At 40.0% G+C, this 24,909-nt stretch overlaps 1 protein-coding gene across 3 annotated transcripts in view; it reads left to right on the plus strand.

Moving 5' to 3' along the window:
* The window catches only part of ATR (ATR serine/threonine kinase), a 212,711-nt gene that overhangs the window by 144,307 nt on the left and 43,495 nt on the right, over positions 1-24,909 (plus strand). For all 3 annotated transcript variants that reach the window (XM_006757505.2, XM_015559911.1, XM_015559912.1), the window contains exons 25-32: positions 6,661-6,781; positions 8,086-8,223; positions 11,615-11,825; positions 15,220-15,398; positions 18,095-18,259; positions 19,248-19,339; positions 24,001-24,092; positions 24,310-24,487. In XM_006757505.2, coding sequence (XP_006757568.1) covers positions 6,661-6,781; positions 8,086-8,223; positions 11,615-11,825; positions 15,220-15,398; positions 18,095-18,259; positions 19,248-19,339; positions 24,001-24,092; positions 24,310-24,487 — 1,176 coding nt within the window. The remainder of the gene's footprint in view (positions 1-6,660; positions 6,782-8,085; positions 8,224-11,614; positions 11,826-15,219; positions 15,399-18,094; positions 18,260-19,247; positions 19,340-24,000; positions 24,093-24,309; positions 24,488-24,909) is intronic.

Below are 24,909 nucleotides of genomic sequence, written 5' to 3' on the forward strand. Positions count from 1 at the left end.
CACCTGAGGTGGATACTCTTGGTCCACCCCCTTGTGGGCTTTGTGCACAGTCTTGTTGTAGCTGTGCCTTGGTTGTTGTAGGATCACTGGGAGGAATTGCCCTCCCGGCCAATTGGCAGTGAGAATCAGCTGTGTCTGCAGTGGGAGAACTTCTGTGCTGGAGACACCCTTCTGGGGCAAGACTTGCTTCAGTGGGGCTTTGGTGCCTCCTGAGACTGCACCCTGAGTGTGTCCTGTATGGGTCTGAGGAGTTGTGAACCTTATGGTCCCCCTCTGACCACTGGGTACACTGGCTCTTGAATCTAAGGAGGTGCTAATTTAGCCTCTGCCTGGCTTTACACAGCAGGAACTACGAAGAGAGCTGCAGATTCCCCTTCCTTTTTTTTTGGAGTTTGGAAGTGTCCTGATCAGGCTCAGCTGTGAAGCAATGCAAGCCACTGTGGGGCCTTGGGCCTTCTCTTAGAAGTTCTGGCTCTGTCTGACCTGGCTGCAGTTATGTAATTACAGGTTGCAAATGGCCGGGGCATTCATATGCAAAAATCTTTGTCGCAGCCTGGGTGGGGCGGGGTCTCAAGGAATCAAAGGGCGGAGCAAGCAGCTATGGTGGATCCTCAGCCCTGCCCTAAGGAATCGCGAGTCTCAGTGTCCCGGTAACGACTGCAAGCACCTCTGAGGGAAAGCCGCCCTCAAGATTGCCCACTGCCAGACAGTCCAGTTTTCTCCCCATATGAGTCCTGGGTCCCCAGAGACTTCCCGGAACCAGAGTTCAGAGCCGTCGGGAGCTTGTGGCTCCCTCCGCATTCAAAAATACAGCCGCGTCCTCAGGTGCCTGACCCTTTCCACGCTCGAGCCCCCTACCTCTGCACTTTACTTCCGCAGCTCCTTTGGCTCTCAGTGTGCTTTTCTTTCCTTCTAGTTGTAGAATTTACACTCAGCCAGCCTGCCTGTAGTTCTGGATGATGTCCGTTTTGTGTTTTTGAAGTATTATTCAATTGTTGTGGAAGGCAGGAATTTCCCAGTGTTTATCTATGGCGCCATCTTAGTTTTCCCCCCTGTCATTATTTCTTTAAATAGGTTTTCAATATCTTGCTCTCTCTCTTCTTCTGGCTCCCCTATAATTCGGATGTTGGTACGCTTGAAGCGGTCCCAGAGGCTCCTTACACTATCTTCATATTTTTGGATTCTTTTTTTGTGTTTTTTTTTCCGGTTGGGTGTTTTTTGCTTCTTCGTATTCCAAATCTTTGACTTGAATCTTGCGATCCTCTAGTCTGCTGTTGGGAGTCTGTGTAATAGTGTTTATGTCAGTCAGTGTATGCTTAATTTCTAGTTGGTCCTTTATCAGAACCTCGAGGGTCTCATTAGATTTCTTGAGGTTCTCATTAAGTTCATCGGCAGTTTCTAGAAAATTCTTGAAAAACATTAAAAGTGAGGTTTTGAACTCTATGTCCAGCATTTTGCTTTCCTCCATTTCTGTCATTTGTGTCCTGTTTCTTTGTCTCTGCATTTTTTATGCTTTCTTGGTGCACCCCCTAGTGGTTCATCGGCAGTTTCTAGAAAATTCTTGAAAAACATTAAAAGTGAGGTTTTGAACTCTATGTCCAGCATTTTGCTTTCCTCCATTTCTGTCATTTGTGTCCTATTTCTTTGTCTCCGAATTTTTTAATTCTTCGCTGTGTCTATAGAGTGGCTTTCTGTGCTAGGTGTCCTATAGGGTCAGTGGCTCAGCCTCCCCAATTAACTGAGGTAGACACTCTTGGTGCACCCCCTTGTGGGCTTTGTGCACAGTCTTGTTGTAGTTAAGCCTTGATTGTTGTAGATAAAACTGGGAGGGATTGACCTCCAGTCCAAGCACCCCCGAAAGAAAGGTGCCCTCAAGTTCCGACCCATGCCAGACAGTCCAGTTTCTCCCATATGAATCTGGGTCCCCAGATACTCGCCTGGAACTGGAGCTCAGAGCTTGAGACTCCCTCCTGATTGAAAAAGACAACTGTGTCCTCAGCCGCCAGCCCTCTCCTCATGCGCCTCTGTATCTCTGTATTTTACTTCCGCACTGTACCTCCTCTGAGTCTCAGTATGCTTTACTCTTTTCTTCTAGTTGTAGAATTTCCACTCAGCCAGCCTTCCTGTAGTTCTGGATGATGTCCGTTCCATCTTTTAGTTGTATTTTTGAAGTGGTAGTGTGAGGCAGCTATCTCCGGTGCTTACCTATGCCGCCATCCTGGTTTCTCTGTTTTTCTTGATTTTAGAGAGAGAGGAAGGGAGAGGGGGATGAAATAGGCATCCATTAGTCTCCTTCCATATGGACCCTGACCGTGGATTTAACCCAAAACCTGGATATGTGTCCTGACTGGGAATTGAACCAACGACCTTTTGGTGCACAGGATGATCCTCAACCAACTGAGCCACACCATCCAGGGCAAAACATTTTATTTCTTATGAACAGCATCATTTAAAGATATATTTTATTATATAAAGTAAAATTCCACAGTTAAATTTTGGTTTGTCTTTTTTGAGGATACTACACTTACTTATTTCTGTATTCTGTATTTTTTTGCCTATATAGATAGATGCTTACGAGTTTCTGTGATCTAGTGGAAAGTTTATAGTCTTTGGATTCACATAGATCTAAATTTTAGTCTTAGCTCTGCATTTGCTAGTTACTTAACATTTCAAAGTCTCAATTTTTTTGTCTTGATAATATGGATGGTCTTATTTACCTTGAACAGTTATTGTTAAAAATAAAGAAGATAATTTTAAAATTTACCTCGTAGGATGCATAATATTTAATTGATACTCAATAATAAATGCTTTTTGAATCCCAGCTTGCTCTTTTGCAAGGGGTAGGGTGGCTTGCCTATTTCATATAAAGTGGAAGGTAACGTTTTTGCCTATTTCATTTTCATTTTCCATAAGAAGCAAGCATTGCCAACTTTTTATCTGTGTCCTATATAATAAAAGGGAAATATGCAAATTGACCCTAATAGTGGAACCACTGGGAATGACTGGTCACAATGACACACACTGACCACCTGGGGGCAGACGCTCAATGCAGCAGCTGCCCTCTGGCCATGCAGGATGCCCCCTGGTGGTCAGTGTGTTCCCACAGGAGAAGTTTCTCTCAGTCACAAATTGGGCTGATGGCTGTGAGTGCAGTGGTGGTGGCGGGAGCCTTTCCTGCCTCCTCGGCAGTTGGTCATCCCCCGGGGGCTCCTGGGCTGTCAAAGGAATATCTGACTGCCAGCTCAGGGAGAGGGCCTAAGCTGGCAGGTGGACATCCCTCGAGGCGTCCCGGACTGCTAGAGAGCACAGGGCAGGCTGAGGGTCCCCCCTAATGCATGAATTTTCGTGCACCGGGCCTCTAGTATATATATGAAAGCCTAAGTGACCAGCCAACTGGCCAGTAGCTCTGACATGCACTGACCACCAGGGGGCAGAAGCTCAACGCAGGAGCTGCCTTATGACAATAACTTTGCAGAGTACCCTGTTGCACTCTGGGACCCATTGGGACACGGTTCTTAACCTGTGGGTCGCGACCCCTTTGGCGGACGAACGACCCTTTCACATGTGTTGCCTAAGACCATCCTGCATATCAGATATTTACATTACGATTCATAACAGTAGCAACATCTGTAATGTATGAAGGATCAACGAAAACAATTTTATGGTTAGGTCACAACGTGAGGAACTATTTAAAGGGCCAGAAGGTTGAGAACCACTGCATTGGGGGATGTCGGACTGCCGATTTCAGCCAGATCCCTGCAAGCCAGGTCGAGCAACCCCACCGGTGTACGAGTTCGTGCCCACCGGGCCTCTAGTTCTTTCATAAGAAGTAACATTTCAGTGGTCGTTTATAAGAGTGATCTTAGCAGAGCAATGAGAATTCTTATGATCCTTCTACTTTTATATCTGAGACCTTGAAGGAACCTCTAAGAAGTCTTCCAGTGGTGGAAGTTAGGAGATTTATCTGGCTGGGATCTGCTCATTGAAATTGTACTCATAAAATAAAAGGTCATTAGCAGGGCAGTTTTAATGGAAATTTGTTTGAAAGCTTTTGTATAAAACAGCAAGATGCCTGGCTGGTGTGGCTCAATAGGTTGAGTATTGTACCATGCATCAGGAGGTCATAGGTTTGATTTCCTGTCAGGGCACATCCCTAGTAGGGGGGCATGCAGGAGGCAACTGATCAATGTTTCTCTCTCATTGATGTTTCTATCTCTCTCTTCCTCTCTGAAATTAATAAAAACATATTTAAAAACAAAATAAAACACCAAGATACCAGATTAAGCTACAGGTCATTTATATAGCTTAGACTTCTTGATATTTGCTTCATTGGGCCTGGGAATAATAATTTCCTAAAACCATATATTTTTTTTGCTGCCCTAAACTTCTATATTCTCCTTTAATTTTTTTTTTCAGTTAGGGCATTAATATGCAATCACTAAACTTGGATTAAAGGATGGCTGTCTTTGGGAGATTTTATTTTTAGAACTTAGATCAACTACAGTTCAAAGTTGCCATCAAAATAATTTTCAGAAAAAAAATTTGGCTGCGACTAAATAGGATCTGGCTCGAATACTAATATTGGCAGTTTTCTTGCTAAGTTCATTATAAAGCTCGGTAAAATCATCTAGAGAATTACACTTAAGATGATTCAAAATAGTGATGGTTAATTGAGAGATTATTGGATCTTCCAATTTTTTTAGATATTTAAAATATGGTGAAATTTATAATGTTTGCTGGGGACCTTCACTATAGGGTATTTATTATATTTCTCATTTTCTAACCTTAATTGGTGATTGACAAGCAACGCACTCCCCTTAAAAGCTACACACATGTAGTAAGGTGAGAGCTATTCTTTTTTTAAAATACATTTTATTGATTTTTAAAAATATATATATTTTATTGATTTTTCACAGAGAGGAAGGGTGAGGGATGGAGAGTTAAAAACATTGATGAGAGAGAAACATCGATCAGCTGCCTCCTGCACACTCCCCACTGGGGATGTGCCCGCAACCAAGATACATGCCCTTGACCAGAATCGAACCTGGGATCCCTGAGTCCGCAGGCTGACACTCTGTTCTCTGAGCCAAACCGGTTAGGGCTAGGTGAGAGCTATTTGATCATGTTTACATGTTAATGCTGAGGAGCAAATTGGATCATGTTTAAGTTATAGAGGAAAATTGATAATTGATATAGCTTGAGGATGATAGCCATATTCCTAATGAGTGATTAGACCTAGAGGAAGTAAAATATTTTCCTTTGTAATAGGGGAAGATAAAATTATGGATATAACTTAGCTAAGTTTACAGATGTGATTATGGGAAGCAGTGGTTTATTTTCTCCATGAAGTATGAGGTATAGAAAATGACCCTGTTGATGCAAGTGGCAGTGGAGTTGGTATAAATATAATTGGGAAAGTGAGGATTTGACATAGGCACTGTGGAAAACAAGAGAAAGCTAATATGCAAAGCTTAGAAGGATTTCTGGGCTGCAGAAAGGTGCACTGATGTTGAAAATTAAGAATATACAGTAGTACCAACCTCATAAGCAATTGTTTTTCTGCTATCAGTCCAGTGGCCTGGATATCATTACAGTGAAGGCAGACATTTAGATTGACCCAAGGTTTGGAGGTTGGCAGATGAGTACAGCTCGTAGAGACAGTGTGGCAGTGGAATGGGTAGAGGATGTTATCAAGAGAGTGCTTGAAGTAAAGGACAATGAAAACCAAGCTGGTTGGGGAAAGAGGTAATGAAAGGAAGGTATTATAGATAAGGAGAGGTTAGCTGGGTCAAGGGATAAAAGATCTCAGTGAGAGAGAAAATCTTTATTAGAGTAACTGGATGAAAGAACTGGAAATTTGGGAAACTGTAGCCATAGAGTAAAGTGTTTAAGTACTTCATTTTGGAAGTGATGACTTTTCTTTGTATTGGCCAGGGTGTTCTGATAAAGTGCAGAGAAAGTCATTGAGAAGTTTCAAGTTTAATTAGATGTCCATCCAGACATTGAAGCCAGTCAGGATGATACGACTTGGGGAAGAAAGAAAGCACAGAGCAATGTACTAAAGTTATTAATGAGCTTGATAATCAATGAAATTGGTAAATGCCCTTAATGAGGAGTAGAGAAGAGAATAGTATTCCTGAGTGACTTGAAGCTCAAAGGAAAAGATCTTTCTTACAGGAGATAAGAAGGGCATTCAAAGGATCTGAAAGGAGTACTGAGGAAGAGGAGGCCTACTGTAATCCTTTGAAGTATTTGGCATGTATTAAGAGTGACCTCCCATCCCATCATTAAAAAGAATGAAGAAAAGCCCGGGCCAGGTAGCTCAGTTGGTTAAAGCCAATGTTGCAGGTTTGATTCTGATCAGGGCACCTACAAGAATCAACCAATGAATGCATAAATAAGTGGAACAACAAATCAAGGTTTCTCTCTCCTTCTCCCTTTCTCCCTGTCTCTCTTCCTTTCTCTAAAATCAATAAATAAATTTAAAAAGAAAGATACAGGAAAAGTAGTATCTTTAACTAGATTTCAGTAAAGACAAAGCACTAGTGGGATAGCCAGTGGTAGAGTTGATAGTTTCTTCAACTTTCTTTTTATTAAAGATCTTAACAGATTGTTATATAATTATATATTTTTTCAATACACAAATTTTCAAAATTACAGATACAAGAGTTCTCAGAAGTCAACAGATTGGTCTGGAGTAAAGAAGCCAATTTATTTAAGTAAATTAGGTAATAACTTTGCAGAATGGTCAGCATCTTGGGCAGGTTATCTTATAACAAAGGTAAGAGAATTCTGTTAAGAATTTGTTCCCTGAACACAGAAAGTCTAAAAGAAGTGAGAACATCTATCTGAATACATAGCACACACAGGAGGCATTGAAATATTTGTGTTGACAATAATATAAATTTTTGTAGAAAATTGTAGTAGAAAATATTTACTAATAAAGAGTAACAATTTCTCTATTCCTACCAATTTCTGAGTAAGGAGGTCATTGTTTTATCAAATTACTGTGGTCTTAATGTGTTTGTAAACATTATTACTTTATGTTTGTTCATTTTAAGTTGTAAAATACTGTTTAAAAGGAAGTTAATGCCTTATCAGAGTTCATTACATAATAAAAAATTCTTTATGTAATAAAAGATATATTTCCCTTTATTGGTTACTTTTAAAAGAAGATACATGATCTCAACTTGCCCCAAAATAAAAATAAAGATTTTTAAAAAGTTGAAATTTCATAGAAAAATAGAGGTATAGTTCTGATAATGAAATTTTTACATGCCCAAAGACAAAAAGGTATTCTGTGTTCCAAGAAAATGTTTAAGGCATATTTATAATCCACAACTTTTAAAAAATTCATATTTCTGTTAGTGTTTAAAATATTATAATTTATATTGGTAATTTTAAGAAAATTTCTGTCATTTTTTATAAACATACTGAAAATATAATATGTGAAATGTAGAACATAATTGCTTCTAGCAATGGAATTTTTTACATTTTTTTAAAGTGATGCATTTATATTTGAAGGAGGGAGGCTATAGAATTTTGTAAGAGAATAGTACTGTAGGTAAATCAAAGGATAGGTCATATTAATAAAATTTGACTCTAACCCTAAGTAATTTAATGTTCTATTAAAATTTTTTTCTCCTGTAGTTAATCACTGTTTATTACTTATTAAAATGTTAACCATATGTTTGATGTGCTGGCCCAGAGCATACTTTTTGGTTATTTTACTCATCTGTGTGCTCAGGGAATTAATGCTCTAAACTTAATGTTAGCTAAGTAAAATATACTGTAATCAAGGAAGTTAATCTGTAACAAAACATGGTGCATTAAGAAATGAACTGTAAGGGGTGAAGACCATTTATACTGAGGTAGTTGGAGCCCAGGTAGCTGTATTGCCTATAGGGATCTCAGTAGTTCAGGCACTTGGAGGTATTTAGAGTAAAAAGAGAGGCGGGGATCTGAAAGCTGCCTTGCTTGAGTGCATATGCCTCCCTTTCTATAAAAGAGTACCCACTCTGTAATCTCACATGTTTTTCTTTGACATTAAAATTCCTCACTTTCCCTCAACCATTGAGTTTACAGGTTCGGCATGATCTTGCCAGTAAAATTTTCACCTGCTGTAGCATTATGATGAAGCATGATTTCAAGGTGACCATCTATCTTCTTCCACATATTTTAGTGTATGTGTTGTTGGGTTGTAATCAAGAAGATCAGCAGGAGGTAAGAGGGATTATTTCACTTGGGTTCTCTTTGTCCAAACATTTGTCCAGCATATTAGAAAGACTTCATATTAGTAGGAAATGTAAATCAGTACTATGAATGTACATGTCTAAAGGCATACAATATCCTCTTTATACTTTTAATTATAAAAAAATTATATATGCTTAGTGCAGAAAGTATATAAAATATATACCCAAATAATCACAGAGCTTTTGAGAAGGATACATAAGAAAATATTAATCGTGGTTTTTCCTGGGAAATGCTACTGTGAATTAGGGTAGGGGAAAGAGAATATTTTATTATTGACTTTTATAATATTTTGTAAATTCAATTTTTTAACTACATATAGCACTTTTTAAAATGTTTCTTTTTAAAATGTTTCTTTTTAACACCCTAAGTAGCATATTACTATATTCTTAATGTAAAAATTAAAATTAGATGAATAAATCAAAGTATACTCATTAATTACTATCCGAATCCTAAATCCTCAGAGGTCATTACTGCTAATTAATTTGATACATTTTTTTCAGGCCTTTTTTTTTTTAATGCAATTGGTTCTGTTTTGTTTTTTTATGGTAGTATATTGTAGGTATTGCTCTGCAACTTGCTTTAATTAATTAAGAGAGACAGTGCCACCTTTTATTAGTGCTCATAGTATATTTCCACTTTATAGTTGTATGATGATTTATTATTGCCATAGTAATATTGATTATTTCCAATGTTTTGCTTTTACAAACAATGCTTTGGTGAGCATGACAATTCTTACTTGTGGACATGTTTGTGTATGTGTGTTTAGGGTGGATTCCAGAAAGTAGAACTGTTGGATTATATAGTATGTACATTTAACATTTTATTAGAGGCAGCAAATGTACATACAGATTTATAATCCTACCAGTTCTCAAGTCTATCCATTTCCCATACACTAGCCAGTACTTGATATTTTCAAACATTTAAATTTTAGGCAACATGATGGGGAAAAAAAAGACATTTTATTGTTTTAATTTGTGTTTTTATTATTCCCAGTAGTTATGTTTGTTGGCCATTTGGATTACTTTTCTATAAACTAGAGGCCCGGTGCATGCAATTCGTGTACTGGAAGGGAGGGTGTCCCTCAGCCCAGCCTGCACCCTCTTCAATCTGGGACCCCTAGGGGGATCTCCGACTGCCGGCAGTTGGACATCTCTCTCACAATCCAAGACTGTTTGCTCCCAGCCACTCAGCTGCCTGCCTGCCTGATTGCCCCTAACCTCTTATGCCTGCCAACCTGATCACCCTCTAACCATTCCCCTGCCGGCCTGATCGATGCCTAACTGTTCCCCTGCCGGCCCTGTCGCCCCTAACAGCCCTCCCCTGCCGGCCCGGTTTTCCCAACTGCCTTCCACTGCAGGCCTGGTCACCCCCCGCAACTGCCCTCCTGTGCTGGCCTGATCGCCCACAACTGCCCTCCTCTGCGACCATCTTGTGGTGGCCATCTTTTGACCACATGAGGATGGCCATCTTGTACGAGGGCATGATGGTCAATTTGCATATTACAACTTTATTAGATAGGACTAGAGGCCTGGTGCACAAAAATTTATGCACTGGTGGCGGGGCGGGGGGTGTCCCTCAGCCCCACTTGTGCCCTCTCACAATCTGGGACCCCTCGTGAAATAATGACCTGCTGGCTTAGGCCCACTCCCGGGTGGCAGAGGGCAGGCCCAATCCCTAAGTGCAGTCCCTGGTCAAGCTCAGAGTAGGGCCGATCAGGGGGTTGGGGCATCGTACCCTGTTACACACAGACCAGGGCCAATCGGGGTTGGGGAGCTCCCCCCTGTCACGCACAAAGTAGGGCTGATAGGGGAGTTGGGGCACCGCCCCCTGTCACACACAGAGCAGGGCAGATCAGTGGGTTGGGGCATACCCCCCTGTCACACTCAGGGCAGGGCCAATTGGGAGGTTGAGGCTTCACCCCGTTATACACAGAGCAGGGCCGATCAGGGGGTTGGGGCATCGTACCCTGTTACACACAGACTAGGGCCAATCGGGGTTGGGGAGCTCCCCCCTGTCACGCACAAAGTAGGGCTGATAGGGGAGTTGGGCCACCGCCCCCTGTCACACACAGAGCCACAGGGCGATCAGGGGATTTGGGCTCTGCCCCCTGTCACACTGCTCCAGGGGGCAGGAGGCCTCGCGACTCTGCTGATCCCAGTGCCGGGAGGCCTCGCGGCTTTGCTGATCGTGGTGTTGGGAGGCTCCGCTGATCCCAGTGCCTGGAGGCCTCGCGGCTCCACTGATCCTGGCGCTGGGTGGCATAGTACCCTTTTACTATATAGGATAGAGGCCTGGTGCACAGGTGGGGGCCGGCTGGTTTGCTCTGAAGGGTGCCCTGGATCAGGGTGGGGGGTCACGCTTGGGTGCCTGGCCAGCCTGGATGAGGGGATGATGGCTGTTTGCAGCTGGTCACACACCATTTAGGGTGGGGGTCCCCACTGGGGTGCCTGGCCAGTCTGGGTGAGGGGCTGAGGGCTGTTTTCAGGCTGGCGTGTGATTGAAGCTCCCAACCTCTCCTTTTTTTCTTTTAATTCTGGGATTTATTTACCTTCTATGGCCGTCACTGGAGTGGTTTTCTTTTTAACCTTTGTTTATACCTTTTACATGGAAAGATTTAAAATGTAATGCCAAATTTATCAATCTTACAACTTTTTAATTTTAAGCCTTTTATATGATTACTTCTCTTAATTCAATGTTATGAATATATTTCCTACATTTTAAAAAAATTATTTTAATTTTTCATTTAGCCCTTTAATTACTCTGAAATTTACTTTGTGGATAGTGTGAGATTGTTTTAAGTTTTTTGCTACTAGTTAATAAATAGTTTCATTATAATTTATTCTATAATCTAGAACAGGGACTTTCAACCTTTTTTATCTCATGGTATACATAAACTAATTACTAAAATTCTGTGGCACACCAAAAAAATATATTTTGTGCCAGTCTGACAAAGAAAATAGGTAGATTTTGACTCGTTCACACCAGATGGATATTGTTGTGTTGGCTGTTGTAATTTTTTTTGTTTGACAACCTAAGGGAAAAGAGTTAAGTGCCCCTAATTAAAGTAGTCAGGTATTCCATGTTTTAAAAATTCTTGGTGGTACATCAATGTGCCATGGCACACTGGTTAAAAACCACTGATCTAAAAGAATTTTAAAATATTTTTGTGTTTACATTTATTACTCTTTTTCAGTAGGTTTTCTTTTTATTGGTTTTAACTACAGATGAGAAAACTAATTCATTATTATGCCATGGTGGGGTGTTTTTGTTTTAGTTGTTGCCTTAGAATGGTTAGTCTTATATATTGGATACTAGTAAAATTATTATTAGACATTATTAATTATAAAATGATTTCTTTCAGGTTTATGCAGAAATTATGGCAGTTCTAAAGCATGATGATCAGCATACTATAAATACCCAATATAGTGCATCTGACCTGTGTCAACTTAGTACACAAACGGTATTCTCCATGATTGACCATCTCACACAATGGTCAAGGCACAAATTTCAGGCACTGAATGCTGAGAAATTTCCACAAAGCAAATCAAACAGAGATAAGGTAGACTCAATGGGTGAGTCATAACTTCTGTTTATTTTTAATCTTAATTATTAACAAATTAGCTCCTTTCTGGATCAGTTTTATAATTTAAGCATTAGCTTTTAAAAAACCTATGTATTTTTTTTTCTTGGCCTTTTCACTGAGTAATTGTAGTGAATTTATAATTAGTAAACCTCTCTTTCAAGTTCTCAGTCTCATTTCCTTGGGCAAGACACATACCTAATTTTTCTTTATATAAAATAGAATTAATTTTATCTCTCTTAGTAAGTAGATTGAGGATTAAATAAGATGATGAATATATAAACTGTAAAGTGTGAAATAAGTGCCTTGTTAATATTGTTATTAACCTACTCTTCACTGTTAACTCATTTACTGCATGTCACCTCAGTGTATTTACATGTGTATTCATATACATGTGCATATACATATGTATACATATATATGTAGTGAAGTGCTCTTTGTCCATTTACACTTGTGAAATACAGTAAATCCTCAATCCTGTGTATCGCGATTTTAGTATATGTACTGCCGAAGAGAGCGCTGTTGATCTCTATTAATGGGTAGGATTTCCAGTCTATATGTCATCAGTGAAAATTAACATCCTATTAATTTTTAAATGATTTAAACCAAGATTTGCTTATAATTAAATTAACAGGTTATTTTTTTGTTATTAATTCACTGTCATTTTTAACAAATAGGCCATATGTTGGAAAAAACACTGAGTAATTTAGCTGACATAAATAAATATTACCTATCTACAACTATAGTCTACATATTTAAATCCAAGTGTCACCCCTGTAAATGTTCAGGGAATGATCAGCACATGATCACCTGCATTGCACGTGGTAATTGGTTCTGTTGTCACCAGGCCTGACTTTTCTGCTGCAGTTTTAACTCCTGCAGGCTGATGTTCTCAGTGCACTAAGCAACACACCAGCCATGTGCATTTGTTTAGTCAAGGCGATTGGTGAATGCACGCATCTACTAGACCTGTTCAGTATAAATTTAAAATTACAGTAATACATACGGGAAATTCTTCTGTGAAATTAAACTTTTTATACATACTTAATTTTTTTTCAAATTTTTAAAATATTTTTATTGATTTTTTACAGAGAGGAAGGGAGAGAGATAGAGAGTTAGAAACATCGATGAGAGAGAAACATTGATCAGCTGCCTCCTGCACATCTCCTACTAGGGATGTGCCCGCAACCCAGGTACATGCCCTTGACCAGAATCGAACCTGGGACCTTTCAGTCCGCAGGCCAATGCTCTATCCACTGAGCCAAACCGGTTTTGGCTATGCATACTTAATTTTAATTACACCAATGTGTCTACATAAGTAAAAACTGGTAATCTAATTTGTCAATTTTTAAACATATGCAAGCAGCTATGGCTGCTTCTCAGTCCTACCCTAAGAGGCCCCGCTTCTCAGTGTCCCAGTACTCACTGCCAGTACCTCTGAAAGAAAGCCTCCCTCGAGTTCCAACCGATGCCACAGTCCAGTTTCTCCCCGTATGAGTCTGGGTCCCCAGAGACTCGCCCGAAACTGGAGTTCAGAGTAGTCAGGAGCTTGAGACTCCCTCCCAATTGAAAAAGACAACCATGTCCTCAGTTTCCAGCCCTTTCCACATGAGCCGCGTCCTCAGCTGCCAGTCCTTTCCAAGTGCGCCTCCGTACCTCTGCACTTTACTTCCACACCACACCTCCTCTGAGTCTCTGTGTGCTTTCCTCTTTCCTTCTAGTTGTAAAATTTCCACTCAGCCAGGTTTCCTTGGTTCTGGATGATGTCCGTTTTGTCTTTTAGTTGTATTTTTGAAGTGGTTGTGTGAGGCAGCAATTTCCAGTGTTTACCTATGCCGCCATCTTGGTTTCTCTAGCAATCATCTTGTTGATAGTTGCATTCTAAATATGATACCCTAATACATTTTGATAATTTTGTTAGTGAAATATATTGAATTTAAAATAAGAAAATTGAGAGAGAAGGGGTGGGAGGAGGGAGAGAAGGGAGAGCGTGAACGATGACCTCAGCGGGTCTGGGCTTCCTTCCCGCTGTCATCCTACACTGACAAGGAGCCCATTTCGCCCGTTCTCCTTACCCCCGGTCCCCCACTGCTTTCGCCCCCGCGGGTTGAGACGTCCACTGTTCTCGGCTTTGGGGGTGAGTGCGGCCATTATGGTTCCCTCTTCCACGGTCTGTGGGGCTTCGGGTCGTGGGATTGACTCAGCCATTCTTGGGGGTCTAGCAGCCTGTAGTTCCCAATCCCCAAAGCCCATTCTTTGGTAGAGGCCCTGGCCGTCTTCCCCTTCCACCTGCGGCTGGGGAGCGGGCAGGTTGGAAGATCCCTGGAGGCAGAGGCGTCTCCAGTGAGACTGGCTTGGGAGGGAATGACACTGGTGTGGCCCTGGCTGCGGAGTCACTGCAAAGCCTGCTTCCGAACGTGCTTTCTCAATAATGCTGAGCTTTTAGCTGATAGCCTTGCAAGAGGGGTCCTGTTGGTGCTCACAGGCTTTGGAAGGGTAAAAGCAAGCCTTTTAGATTTCTGGTCTGATTTTACGGTGCCGTAAGGGAGCGGATAGTTGAAAGCATAAACAGGAGGTGTAAGTAACGACAGCCGCGATTGAATGGGGAGGCGTTGGAAGATGGTGTTTCGGTGTCGCGATGCGAGACCGGCTGGTTTGTGGGAAAGTGATTCGGTTTCACTAAAAGGGAACTAGCTCTTCAGAACACTAATTGGGCTGGAATGTAATTGAATCAAATGTGTTTCACCATAAACTGAAAGGAAAGGAGGTGAAGTTGAGAGGCCGCTGACTTCGTATTTTCTGCCTTTGACATTTTCCTTTGCCATTTCTCCCTAATATCGCACTTACTTGCCACTCCCAAGCAATTCCTTGACCAGCAGCAAATCCATTTTAAGTAGCACTTATGCCTCGCCTTAGCTTTCCCCATTTGTAAAACTCCAGGTGACCTCTTCAGATTTTGATGAATAGTATTTTGTGAAAATACAGAAATTGTTTTGCTGAGGTTTTTGCCCAACCCGGTGTACTCCCATGTCATTTGCAATGTAGTAACCAATATTTTGACCCCAAACAATGTGCTTTAGGGAAGAGTGTTTTTTTAGTTTGGGGTTTAAACTCTTTTATTTATGCTGCAAACATAGAAGGTCCCGTGGTTCTTTTAAATTGGAAGGCCTAGCAGAAATTATAATTTTGATTTTAAAATGTAAATTTTTAAATCTGAAAAATAATAGTCTCAGTTAAACCTTTTAATTTTCTAACCAATATAATTGAAGAACCCATTAAAAAGAGCTGGAAAATGAGAAAAAAAAAGAAAATTGAAATTAAAATTAACACTTTTAAAATTTTATTTTCTGAGTCTTTAATTATTTAATTATCTTTTTATAATCTAGTATCTACTGTGGATCATGAAGACTATCAGAGTGTAACTCGTTTTCTTGACCTCATACCTCAGGATACTCTGGCAGTAGCTTCTTTTCGCTCTAAAGCATACACAAGAGCTGTAATGCACTTTGAATCATTTATTACAGAAAAGAAGCAAGATATTCAAGAGCATCTTGGATTTTTACAGGTTTGAAATTCATATTGTGAATTTAATAATGTTTATTGCTACTCTTTTTATGAAGAAATGAAATATTGTTCATTTTATGGAGTGTTTTAGATGTTGTGCTAGGAACTAGATATTTGTAAGTACTTTAGAAGCTTACAGATTAGTGTGGAGAGATAAACACCAATTTGGTGTAATACCTTAAGTATACAGTGACATAGATTTGCCCTGAGGAAAGACATTTAACTCATCTTCTATGTAGGGTGTGATGAAAGATGGGAGTGGCTGAGAAAGGATTCAGTAAGGGCTTCTTGAAGATGATATCTAAGGGGTCTTAAAGAAAGAATGAATGATAGGTACAAGGAGGAGGCAAGACATTCCAGGCATTGCATCCCTATGGATTTGAGAAAGAGTGCCTATATGGAATGTCAGAGGAAAGATAAATCACAGATGATTGTAGAGGATTTGAACCAGGAAGTGCTTTAGTCAGAATTGCATTTTAGCTAAATGCCTATGGCAGTCATAGAGGAAGGACTTTAAAGGGCTATAATTTAAGGCAAGCAGGCCATTACTATTGTGAGAAACGTGGGTCTGAATTTGGGGGTGGATGGATAGGGGGATGTACTGGTTGTAAAAAGCATCAGCCATGGCAATGCTGGTGAAAAAGTGGTTTAGGTGATAATGTTATGACTGTGTGGGGAAGAAAAGAAACTAAGGGCAGGTGGGACTAATGTAATGGGACTTAAATAAGAGGTCAAAATTGGTGGGCTTTTTTCAGTAGAAAAACAAAGTGTGGTGAGAGAACTGAAAATTAGTAGCTTTTAGCCTGGATAAATATTAGCCCTCTTCCTGTTGTTTTCTTCCTTATCTAGTTTGAGTCTTTTGTTCATTGTTAAAATCATTCCCTTTACAAGGATATTTAACTCCCTTGTCTTTCTCCGCTTTTTCTGTATTGTACTCACTTTGTAAAACTTCAACCCTGAATAAATTCACCCAAATGCCTTCCCAGTATTTCTGCATGTAAGCAGCTGAACATTGCTGTAGAAATATATCACAATCACAGAACTGGCTTTTAACTTATAATTTCAACCATAAGCTGGACTCTTCAATACTCTCTTCAGTTCTTCTACTGGTAAATGTTTCTTTAGTAAACCCACTTTCTCACTCTTCAAGATAACCTTCTCTTCATTTCTTACCTTCCATCTCATTTACTCTCAGCTGATGTTCTTGCTTCATTGTTCATTAGGAAAATAGAAACCAAATATCTATCAAATCTAAAAGAACACTGGCTGTTGCACCATATTCTTTTCCTTCCCTTCTGTTGTTCCTAAGGAAGGATTCCCTGACAAAATTCACCCCTTTTATTTATAGTTTCAATTTTTAAGGCTTTCACTCCTTCAAATATTTCTGCTTTCTCTAGTATCATTAATTTATTTTTCAGCCAGAGTATATAAGTATATAGATGTGCTCTGATATCTCCTATTTAAATTTTTTATAATTCCCTCATTTTAGCTACTCCTTCAGATGCTATTTCCCTTCACAGTCAGTTTTTAAAAGAATCATCTAAAAAAAAAGAAAAAAGAATCATCTATCTTCCCTGTATTCACTTCTTACTTTCCATTCAGTCTTTACCCAGTCCAACAAGTCTTTGTTTCTCCATTCTGCTGACACTATTCTTGCTAAGAAATTCAGTGAGCTTATGTTACCAAATCCAATCAATGTTTTCAAATCCTCATTTGCTTAACCTCACAACATTAATAGACCACTCCTTTCTTAAATAAGACATTTGCTTTTCTCCCACCACTCCTGGGATACCACATTCTCTAGGTTTCTTCAAATTACTTTGGTTTCTGTTCTCAGTTTCATTTGCTAGTTCTTCCTTATTTATAAACTAGAGGCATGGTGCACGAAATTCTTGCACTGGGAGTGGGGGAGGGTCCCTCAGCCTGGCCTGTGCCCTGTCGCAGTCTGGGACTCCTTGCTCCTTACTGCCTGCCTGCTCGCTGCTCCTTACCACTCGGCTCACTGCTCCTTAGTGCTGCTGCAGAAGCGGGAGAGGGTCGTGCAACCCAGCTGCGCTCTGTAGCCATGAGCCTGGCTTCTGGATGAGCAGCGCTTCCCCTGGTGTTCAGTGAACATCATAGCGACGGGTCATTATGGTCGTTCTGCTGTAAGGGTCACTTAGGCTTTTATTTTATAGATATAATACTCTTCTTCCCTTGCCCTCTTTTCTTCTCTCTCTCCATTCATTTATTAAATCATTTCATTCTTTCCCCTGCCATCTTTGTGCTAATTGCCCCATAGATTTTTATCTTTAACCGGAATATCCCATTGGAACTCAGATTTGATGTCTTGGGTTTCTTGAAGGCATCTAAATACCAACATTTTAAAGTGCTTGCTTAAATGTTTTTGTTTTAAAATTCAGTAAAACACATAAACTATACTCAACAAAATTTATTTGAAATTGTGTTCAAAATGAGTTCAGACCCTTGAAGTTCTTTACAGCTCTTGTTCTCAATAACAGTTACTAATGTAGGTGTGTATTTAAATGGAATGGAATTAGTGTTGCAGTAACAGAAAGGCTGGGGAATAAAATTGTAATATTGCTGCTTTGAGAAACAAATTCTCTTATGTCCTTTTCATGTAAATTGGTGGTTTGATAGTATTATTTTCAGTTGTGTTTTTCCTCTCATTTGATTGTTTTCAATGGTTGAACAAAGAAATTATATGCTGCTATGCATGAACCAGATGGAGTAGCTGGAGTCAGTGCAATCCGAAAGGCAGAACCGTCTCTAAAAGAACAGATCCTTGAGCATGAGAGCATTGGCTTACTGAGGGATGCCACTGCTTGTTATGACAGGGCTATTCAGCTAGAACCAGACCAGGTAAGATGATGCATGAAAGGCAACACAATGTAAAGAACACTATGCAAGGAACTCTGGAAAACTTAGTTCACTACTGTCTCTACCAGTATCCCAGTGTGTTTGGAAACCATTTCATCATCTCTGAGCTTGAGTTTTCAGATTGATAAAAGTAGAGACTTACATTAGATCTCAAAGATCCCTTCCAATCCAAATTTCTATGACCTTATATATCCCCTAATAAATGAGATTATTACAGGGTATATTTATATTAAACTGTGTATTAAATTACTCTAAAATGTATATAATTTTAGTTTTCTATTAAAAGTATAAGACATGCACCAATTTTTAATAATAATAGATTCTCTAGTCTAAGGAACTTCTTTGATTTCACATGTTCACTGCCAACATCTGAAACTCTGAAGTGGTCCCTTAGAAACAATGAACTAAAATTATTCATGGGGATTTGGGGAGAGGGGTTGAGAATTGTTGATTTATAATTTTGGCTTAAATTCTTTCGAACCTTAGAGTGTTTTGTCATATTTGCCATGTTCACTGTCTCAATGTACAGGGTTTTTATTTTTCACAATCCATTGTTTTCAGCTTTAAAGAATATTGCATAATCCTATTTAACTTTCTTGTTACTAATTCCCAAAGTCTACATTAATAATGTTACCTTGAATTTTCATTTTCTGTTACAATATGACAAATAGTTTTTAAATAAAATAGTAAAGAGTGCTTTTTACTTTTATATTTGATCTGAACCAAAAATTAGACCAAATCTGGAAAAAAATAAGAAATTTGAGTTTTTAAGGTTGTGTGCATTTAAAAAAAATTCAGATGTTGTATGACATTGGTAGGAAGCTCTGCCATATACCAAGCAAGTTGACTGCTAAGGATGCATAAGCTCAATGAGGTAAATAGTATTTTTTAAAATAAATATTAAACTGTCTTTTGTTCCCAAGATATATTTGAAGTCACAATTGTTATTTTAAATATTTTAAATTTTTAGATCATTCATTATCACGGTGTAGTGAAGTCCATGTTAGGTCTTGGTCAGCTATCTACTGTAATCACTCAGGTGAATGGAGTGCATGCTAACAGGTAATATATTTTTAAAAATTATTTTATTTTGTTGTAGCTTAATGGGGAGTTTTTAAGTCAATGAATTGGGTTGACATAATAATTACTGAAGTAATGAAATATTTTTGTTTTCATGCATTGGAGATAAGCACTTTCTCATAAATTGATCTGGCACTTAACAGTTTATCTTCTGTCCAAAGAGTCGTCCTTGAATTAGAGCTGTGTTAAGACAGAAACCTTCCAGAATTTGCTTACTTCTGGTGAGGCTCCTCTAGGTACTTCCAAACGGTGTCTGAGCTCTCCTGCGTTATCAGCATCCATTATTGTCTGTGTTGGGGGCGGGCGGGGACGGGGGGGTGCCTTTGTGACTGAGTTGCATGTGGAATACCATTCGACACTGTGTGGGTTGATTTCCGCAAAGGATTGATGAAAAGCAAAGCAACCTTCCTTTCCTAAAGAAACCAAATAATACCAAACAGAAAATAACACTTGTGTGTGGCAAAGTGAAGGTCACACAGTTCTAGTTTGTAGTTTCTAGCTCTTGAAGCTGCCATACTCTGAGACCTGAAAGCCTTGTTCTTTAATGTGTTTACCAAGCCCCAACTGGCTTTTCTGGGCAGTGAGATCTGGTCAAAAGGCATAAGATATTATTTAACCAAAAAGCACAAAACTGTTTTTACTAAGTACAGTTTCTGTACATTTCAAACTGTAATTTGTAAATACCACTATTCTGAAGTGTCTAAGATCAGAGAAGCTTACTATTAGTCACATGGTGTCCAGTAGTAGAATTTATGAAATGACTAGAGGCCCAATGCACGAAATTCATGCACGGGGAGAGGGGTCCCCTCAACCCAGCCTGCACTCTCGAGATTGGGCCTGAACCGGCAGTCGGACAACTCTCTTACAATCCTGGACCGCTGGCTCCTAATTGCTCACCTGCCTGCCTGCCTGGTCACCCCTAACTGCCCTCCAGCTGGCCTAGTTGCCCCTCACCCTCTGCCACGCCTGGTCACCCCTAACTGCCCCCCCTGCTCACCTGGTTGCCCTCAACTGTCCCTCCTGCCAGCCTGGTCGCCCCTCACAGCCTTTCCACCGTCCTGGTCACCCCATGCAGCCTGCTGTGCAGTTGTTTGGTTGTCCCTCAATAACCCCCTTCTGCCGGCCTGGTTGTCCCATGCAGCCTGCTTGTTCAGGCTTTTGGTTGTCCCTCACTAAGCCCCCTGCTGGCTTGGTTGTCCCACATAGCCTGTTTGTTCAGTCATTTGGTTATCCCTAAATAACCCCCCTGCCAGCCTGGTCATAGGCAGCCATCTTGTGAGGGCGTGAGGGTTAATTTGCATATTGCCTCTCTATTATATAGGATGGTGGAAATTTTGCAGAAGCAGGAAAAGGATAGGTTATATGTTTTACTGATCGAAGTGTTTCTCTAGATTAGTTGAGAGACCTTATGAATAAAAGGGTTGCAGAAATTTATAAATTTATCATGGCTCAAACCACGGTATCAAGTTTCCTTATGATGCACACTGGACAGTTAGATTCCTCATCTTTTCTTGGGATCTGTAAAATGGCACCTCTCAATATTCAGTGAATCATGCTGTATCACATTGGAGCAAATGGTCTTTGAGGATAGGTGTTCTCAGGGGGGGTGATACTTGCAATTTAAACAAATATATGTCCAACATTATTGTGCTTGACTTACACAATCATTCTTTTCTTTTTTTAAAAATATATTTTATTGATTTTCTACAGAGAGGAAGGGAGAGGGATAGAGAGTTAGAAACATCGATGAGAGAGATCGACCAGCTGCCTCCTGCACGCCCCCCAGTGGGGACGTGCCCGCAACCAAGGTACATGCCCTTGACCAGAATTGAACCTGGGACCCTTGAGTCCGCAGGCCGACGCTCTATCCACTGAGCCAAACCGGTTTGGCCACAATCATTCTTTTAAATGTACTCATTTATGAGGATAAGTTCTTACAGCCTGATTCTCATTGTCATTTGGTACATTTTTGGTATAATGCTTGATACACACACCCTCTGGATAGTAAATCATACTAATTCTCCTCAGACTTTTATTCTATCATTTTGTTTGTCTGGCATCTACTGATAAACTTGTAAAGTTATTAAAAATTATAGTTTTGAAAATTACATTTCTATTATATTTCTTTTGGCCTCCTTGTTTTTGATTGTTTATGGTGGTATTCATATTTAGAAATTAGAGAATATTCAATATTTATGCTGTTATTTTTCACTAGAGGGCCTGGTGCATGAAATTTGTGCATGGGGGGGTTCCCTCAGCCCAGACTGCACCCGCGGGGGATGTCTGATTGCTGATAGACCCCCGGGGATCAGGCCTAAACTGGCAGTCCCTCTCGCAATCCAGAATGCTGTATGCACCAGTGACCATACTTTTCATACAGGTGAAAGGCATCTTGCTGTTGTATGGGCAGCTACATTTTTTTGCCCTGATTATAAAAAGTACTACATAACATGATCCTTCCTAGGCAGTAGTACCATTTTCCCATCTTATGGGTGGAAAAACTGAAATAGAAATTAAGTAATTGGCTTTGTCACACAGTTATAAGTGTCAGAATCAGGGCTGACTACAAAATGTGCAAGCCAGAGTCCATGCATGTCACCGCTGCATCATCCTGTTTTTTCAGTATTAGCGTAGCCTGGCTAGGTTTTAATTTTATATCTAGGAGACTGTTCCCAATATATAGGGTAGGGTCCCTAGGCTTGGTCGGTGATCAGGGCCGATCTATCTGTTGGGTGATCAGGGGGCCCCCAACGGCACCTGCCTTGGCTGGTGGCCTGGCACTGCCTGCTGGCTGACCTTGCCCCCTGATCGCTGCCGCTGGTCGCCTCCCTCTTGGGATGCAGATGCTCAATGCAGGAGCTGCCCCATGGTGATCAGTGTGCGTCATAGCAACCGGTCATTCTGCTGTTCTGTCAATTTGCATATTAGAGTTTTATTATATAGGATTTTTAGAAAGAAAATGAAATTAATTTATTTGTTACATTTCTTCATGTGTTTTTACTACAGAAAGAACAAAAAGGACTTTTTAAAAAATATATTTTTATTGACTTCAGAGAGGAAGGGAGAGAGTGATAGAAACATCAGTGATGATGGCTCTCTCTTGCATGCCCCCTCCTATGGATTGAGCCCGAAACCTGGATATCTGCCCTGACTGGGAATTGAACCTCCTAGTTTATAGGTCAAAGCTCAACCACTGAGCCACACAGGTCGGGAGGGAGGAGAACGGAGAGAGGGCGCAGGGAGAGGGACATTGATCAGCTGCCTTCCACCTGCACGCCAACTAGGAATCAAACCCTCCACCTTTTGGTGCAGGGGACAACACTCCAACCAAGTTACACCAACCAGGGACCAGGGCACCTTTTTTATAGTATGAGGATATGTGTGCCTTTCATTGTTATTAGTTAATTAAATGGAAAATTGTGCCTTGCCCAGGATCTAGCATGTAGCAGGTATTCAAATGGTATGATTAATAAAAAAAAACATGGCAAAAGTCTAGCTTCTTTTATATAGTCATGATCTAAAATATCACTAGTTATCTTAGTGTCACGTAAGTAGAATACTTATAAAAAATAAGTACCTATATTATACTGGTTTTACAAACTCACATTTTGAAGTTACTGAAATAGTTTAAGAATAGGTATAGCCCGACCGGGTGTCTCAGTGGTTGAGCATCGACCTGTGAACCGGGACGTTACCCTTTGATTCCTCAGGGCACATGCCTGGGTTGCGGGCTTGATCACCAGTAGGGGGCGTGCAGGAGGCAGCCAATCAATGATTCTCTTTTATCATTGATGTTTCTATCTCTCTCTCCCTCTGCCTTCCTCTCTGAAATCAATAAAAATATATTATAAAAAAGAATAGGTATATATTTTCGTTAGCTACTTTTATATCCTTTGTTATGCCATTGACACATCATTTGTCACTTTCTTATGCCCTAATATGGCGTCCTATGTACTCCCCACCTGCTCCTGACCAATTGCACCATCTCCTATAATTTTATCTTAAATTTCACTCATAATCCCAGGTTATTGGAATTGATTACCTCTGAATGCATGGATGTTCATCTGACTTTTATTCCTCCTTTCCCTTTGTTCAAGTGAAGCACATAGCTAACCTTACAAATACATTTTGTAATTATCCAGGTACTAATTCTGTTCTATTATTGGCTTGACTCAATTCATCACAAAATGGCATTTTTAAAAATATGGCTTTATTAATTTGAGAGAGACAGGGAGAGAGAGAAACAGTGATTGGTTGCCTCCTGTATGCACCCCAACTGGGGACTGAACCCACAACCGGGCATGTGCCTTGACCGGGAATTTCACCAGTGATATTTCAGTGCATGGGATGATGCTTAGCCAGCTGAGCCACATTGGCCAGGGCAGAGAATGGCATTTTTAAATGGCCCTATCACAAGTAATTATTGAAGAAATGTTTTCAGAAAATGGGAAGATTAAAATTTGGGAGATACTTTTTGATAGACAATTATTTTGTATCTAAATACAAAATACAATACAGTGCAAATACAATAAATAGAACAATAAATAAATGCAGTATATAGAGTATCTAAACTAATAAAAATAACCTTTAAATGCCACTTTACATTGAAATAAATTGAAGCTTAATATGGTTTCTTTTAATAGGTCTGAATGGACAGACGAATTAAACACATACAGAGTGGAAGCAGCTTGGAAGTTATCACAGTGGGATTTGGTGGAAAATTATTTGGCAGCAGGTAAAATTACTTCTTAAAATATAAGTTGTTTTAAGATGCCATAAATAGACTAAGTGTCTAAGCAATAGTCATAATTAATCTCAACTTGTTTTGTGATTGCTTTGTTTAGTTGTCAAAATGAAATCATCAGTTCAGTATTTCTTCTGACAATTTTACCAAGTGAAATAAAACTTGTTCATAGACCCAGCTCTCATTACTTAACTCTATTTGTTTTCAGATGGGAAATCTACCACATGGAGTGTCAGACTGGGGCAGCTATTATTATCAGTCAAAAAAAGAGATACCACAGCTTTTTATGATACATTGAAACTAGTAAGAGCTGAACAAATTGTACCTCTTTCAGCTGCAAGCTTTGAAAGAGGCTCTTACCAACGAGGATATGAGTATATTGTCAGGTATTTTAAAGTTCCCATATTTATATTCCTGGTCTATAAGTATCATCTGATAGGCTTAGAATGCTTTGATTAGTAAATAACTGATATTATGTTTATTATCATGCATAGCTAAACAAAATAGCTTTTTCATTCTTTAACTCACAATCACTCAATATTTTTCCCTTTTTATTCATTTACTAGAGGCCCAGTGCACAAAAATTTGTGCACTTGAGGGGTTCCCACAGCCTGGCCTGTGCACTGTCACAGTCTTGGACCCCTCAGGGGATGTCCACCTGCTGGCTTAGGCCCACTCCCCAGGGGATCAGGCCTAAGCTTGCAGTCAGACATCCATCTGGCAGCCTGGGAGCCCTCAGGGGATGTCCAACTAAAGGCTTAGGCCCCCAAGGGAGAGGGACTCCCCTCCCCCACTGCACGAATTTAGT

The sequence above is a fragment of the Myotis davidii genome, unplaced genomic scaffold (genome assembly GCF_000327345.1).
Source record: "Myotis davidii unplaced genomic scaffold, ASM32734v1 scaffold495, whole genome shotgun sequence".
In the NCBI taxonomy this organism is placed as follows: Eukaryota; Metazoa; Chordata; class Mammalia; order Chiroptera; family Vespertilionidae; genus Myotis; species Myotis davidii.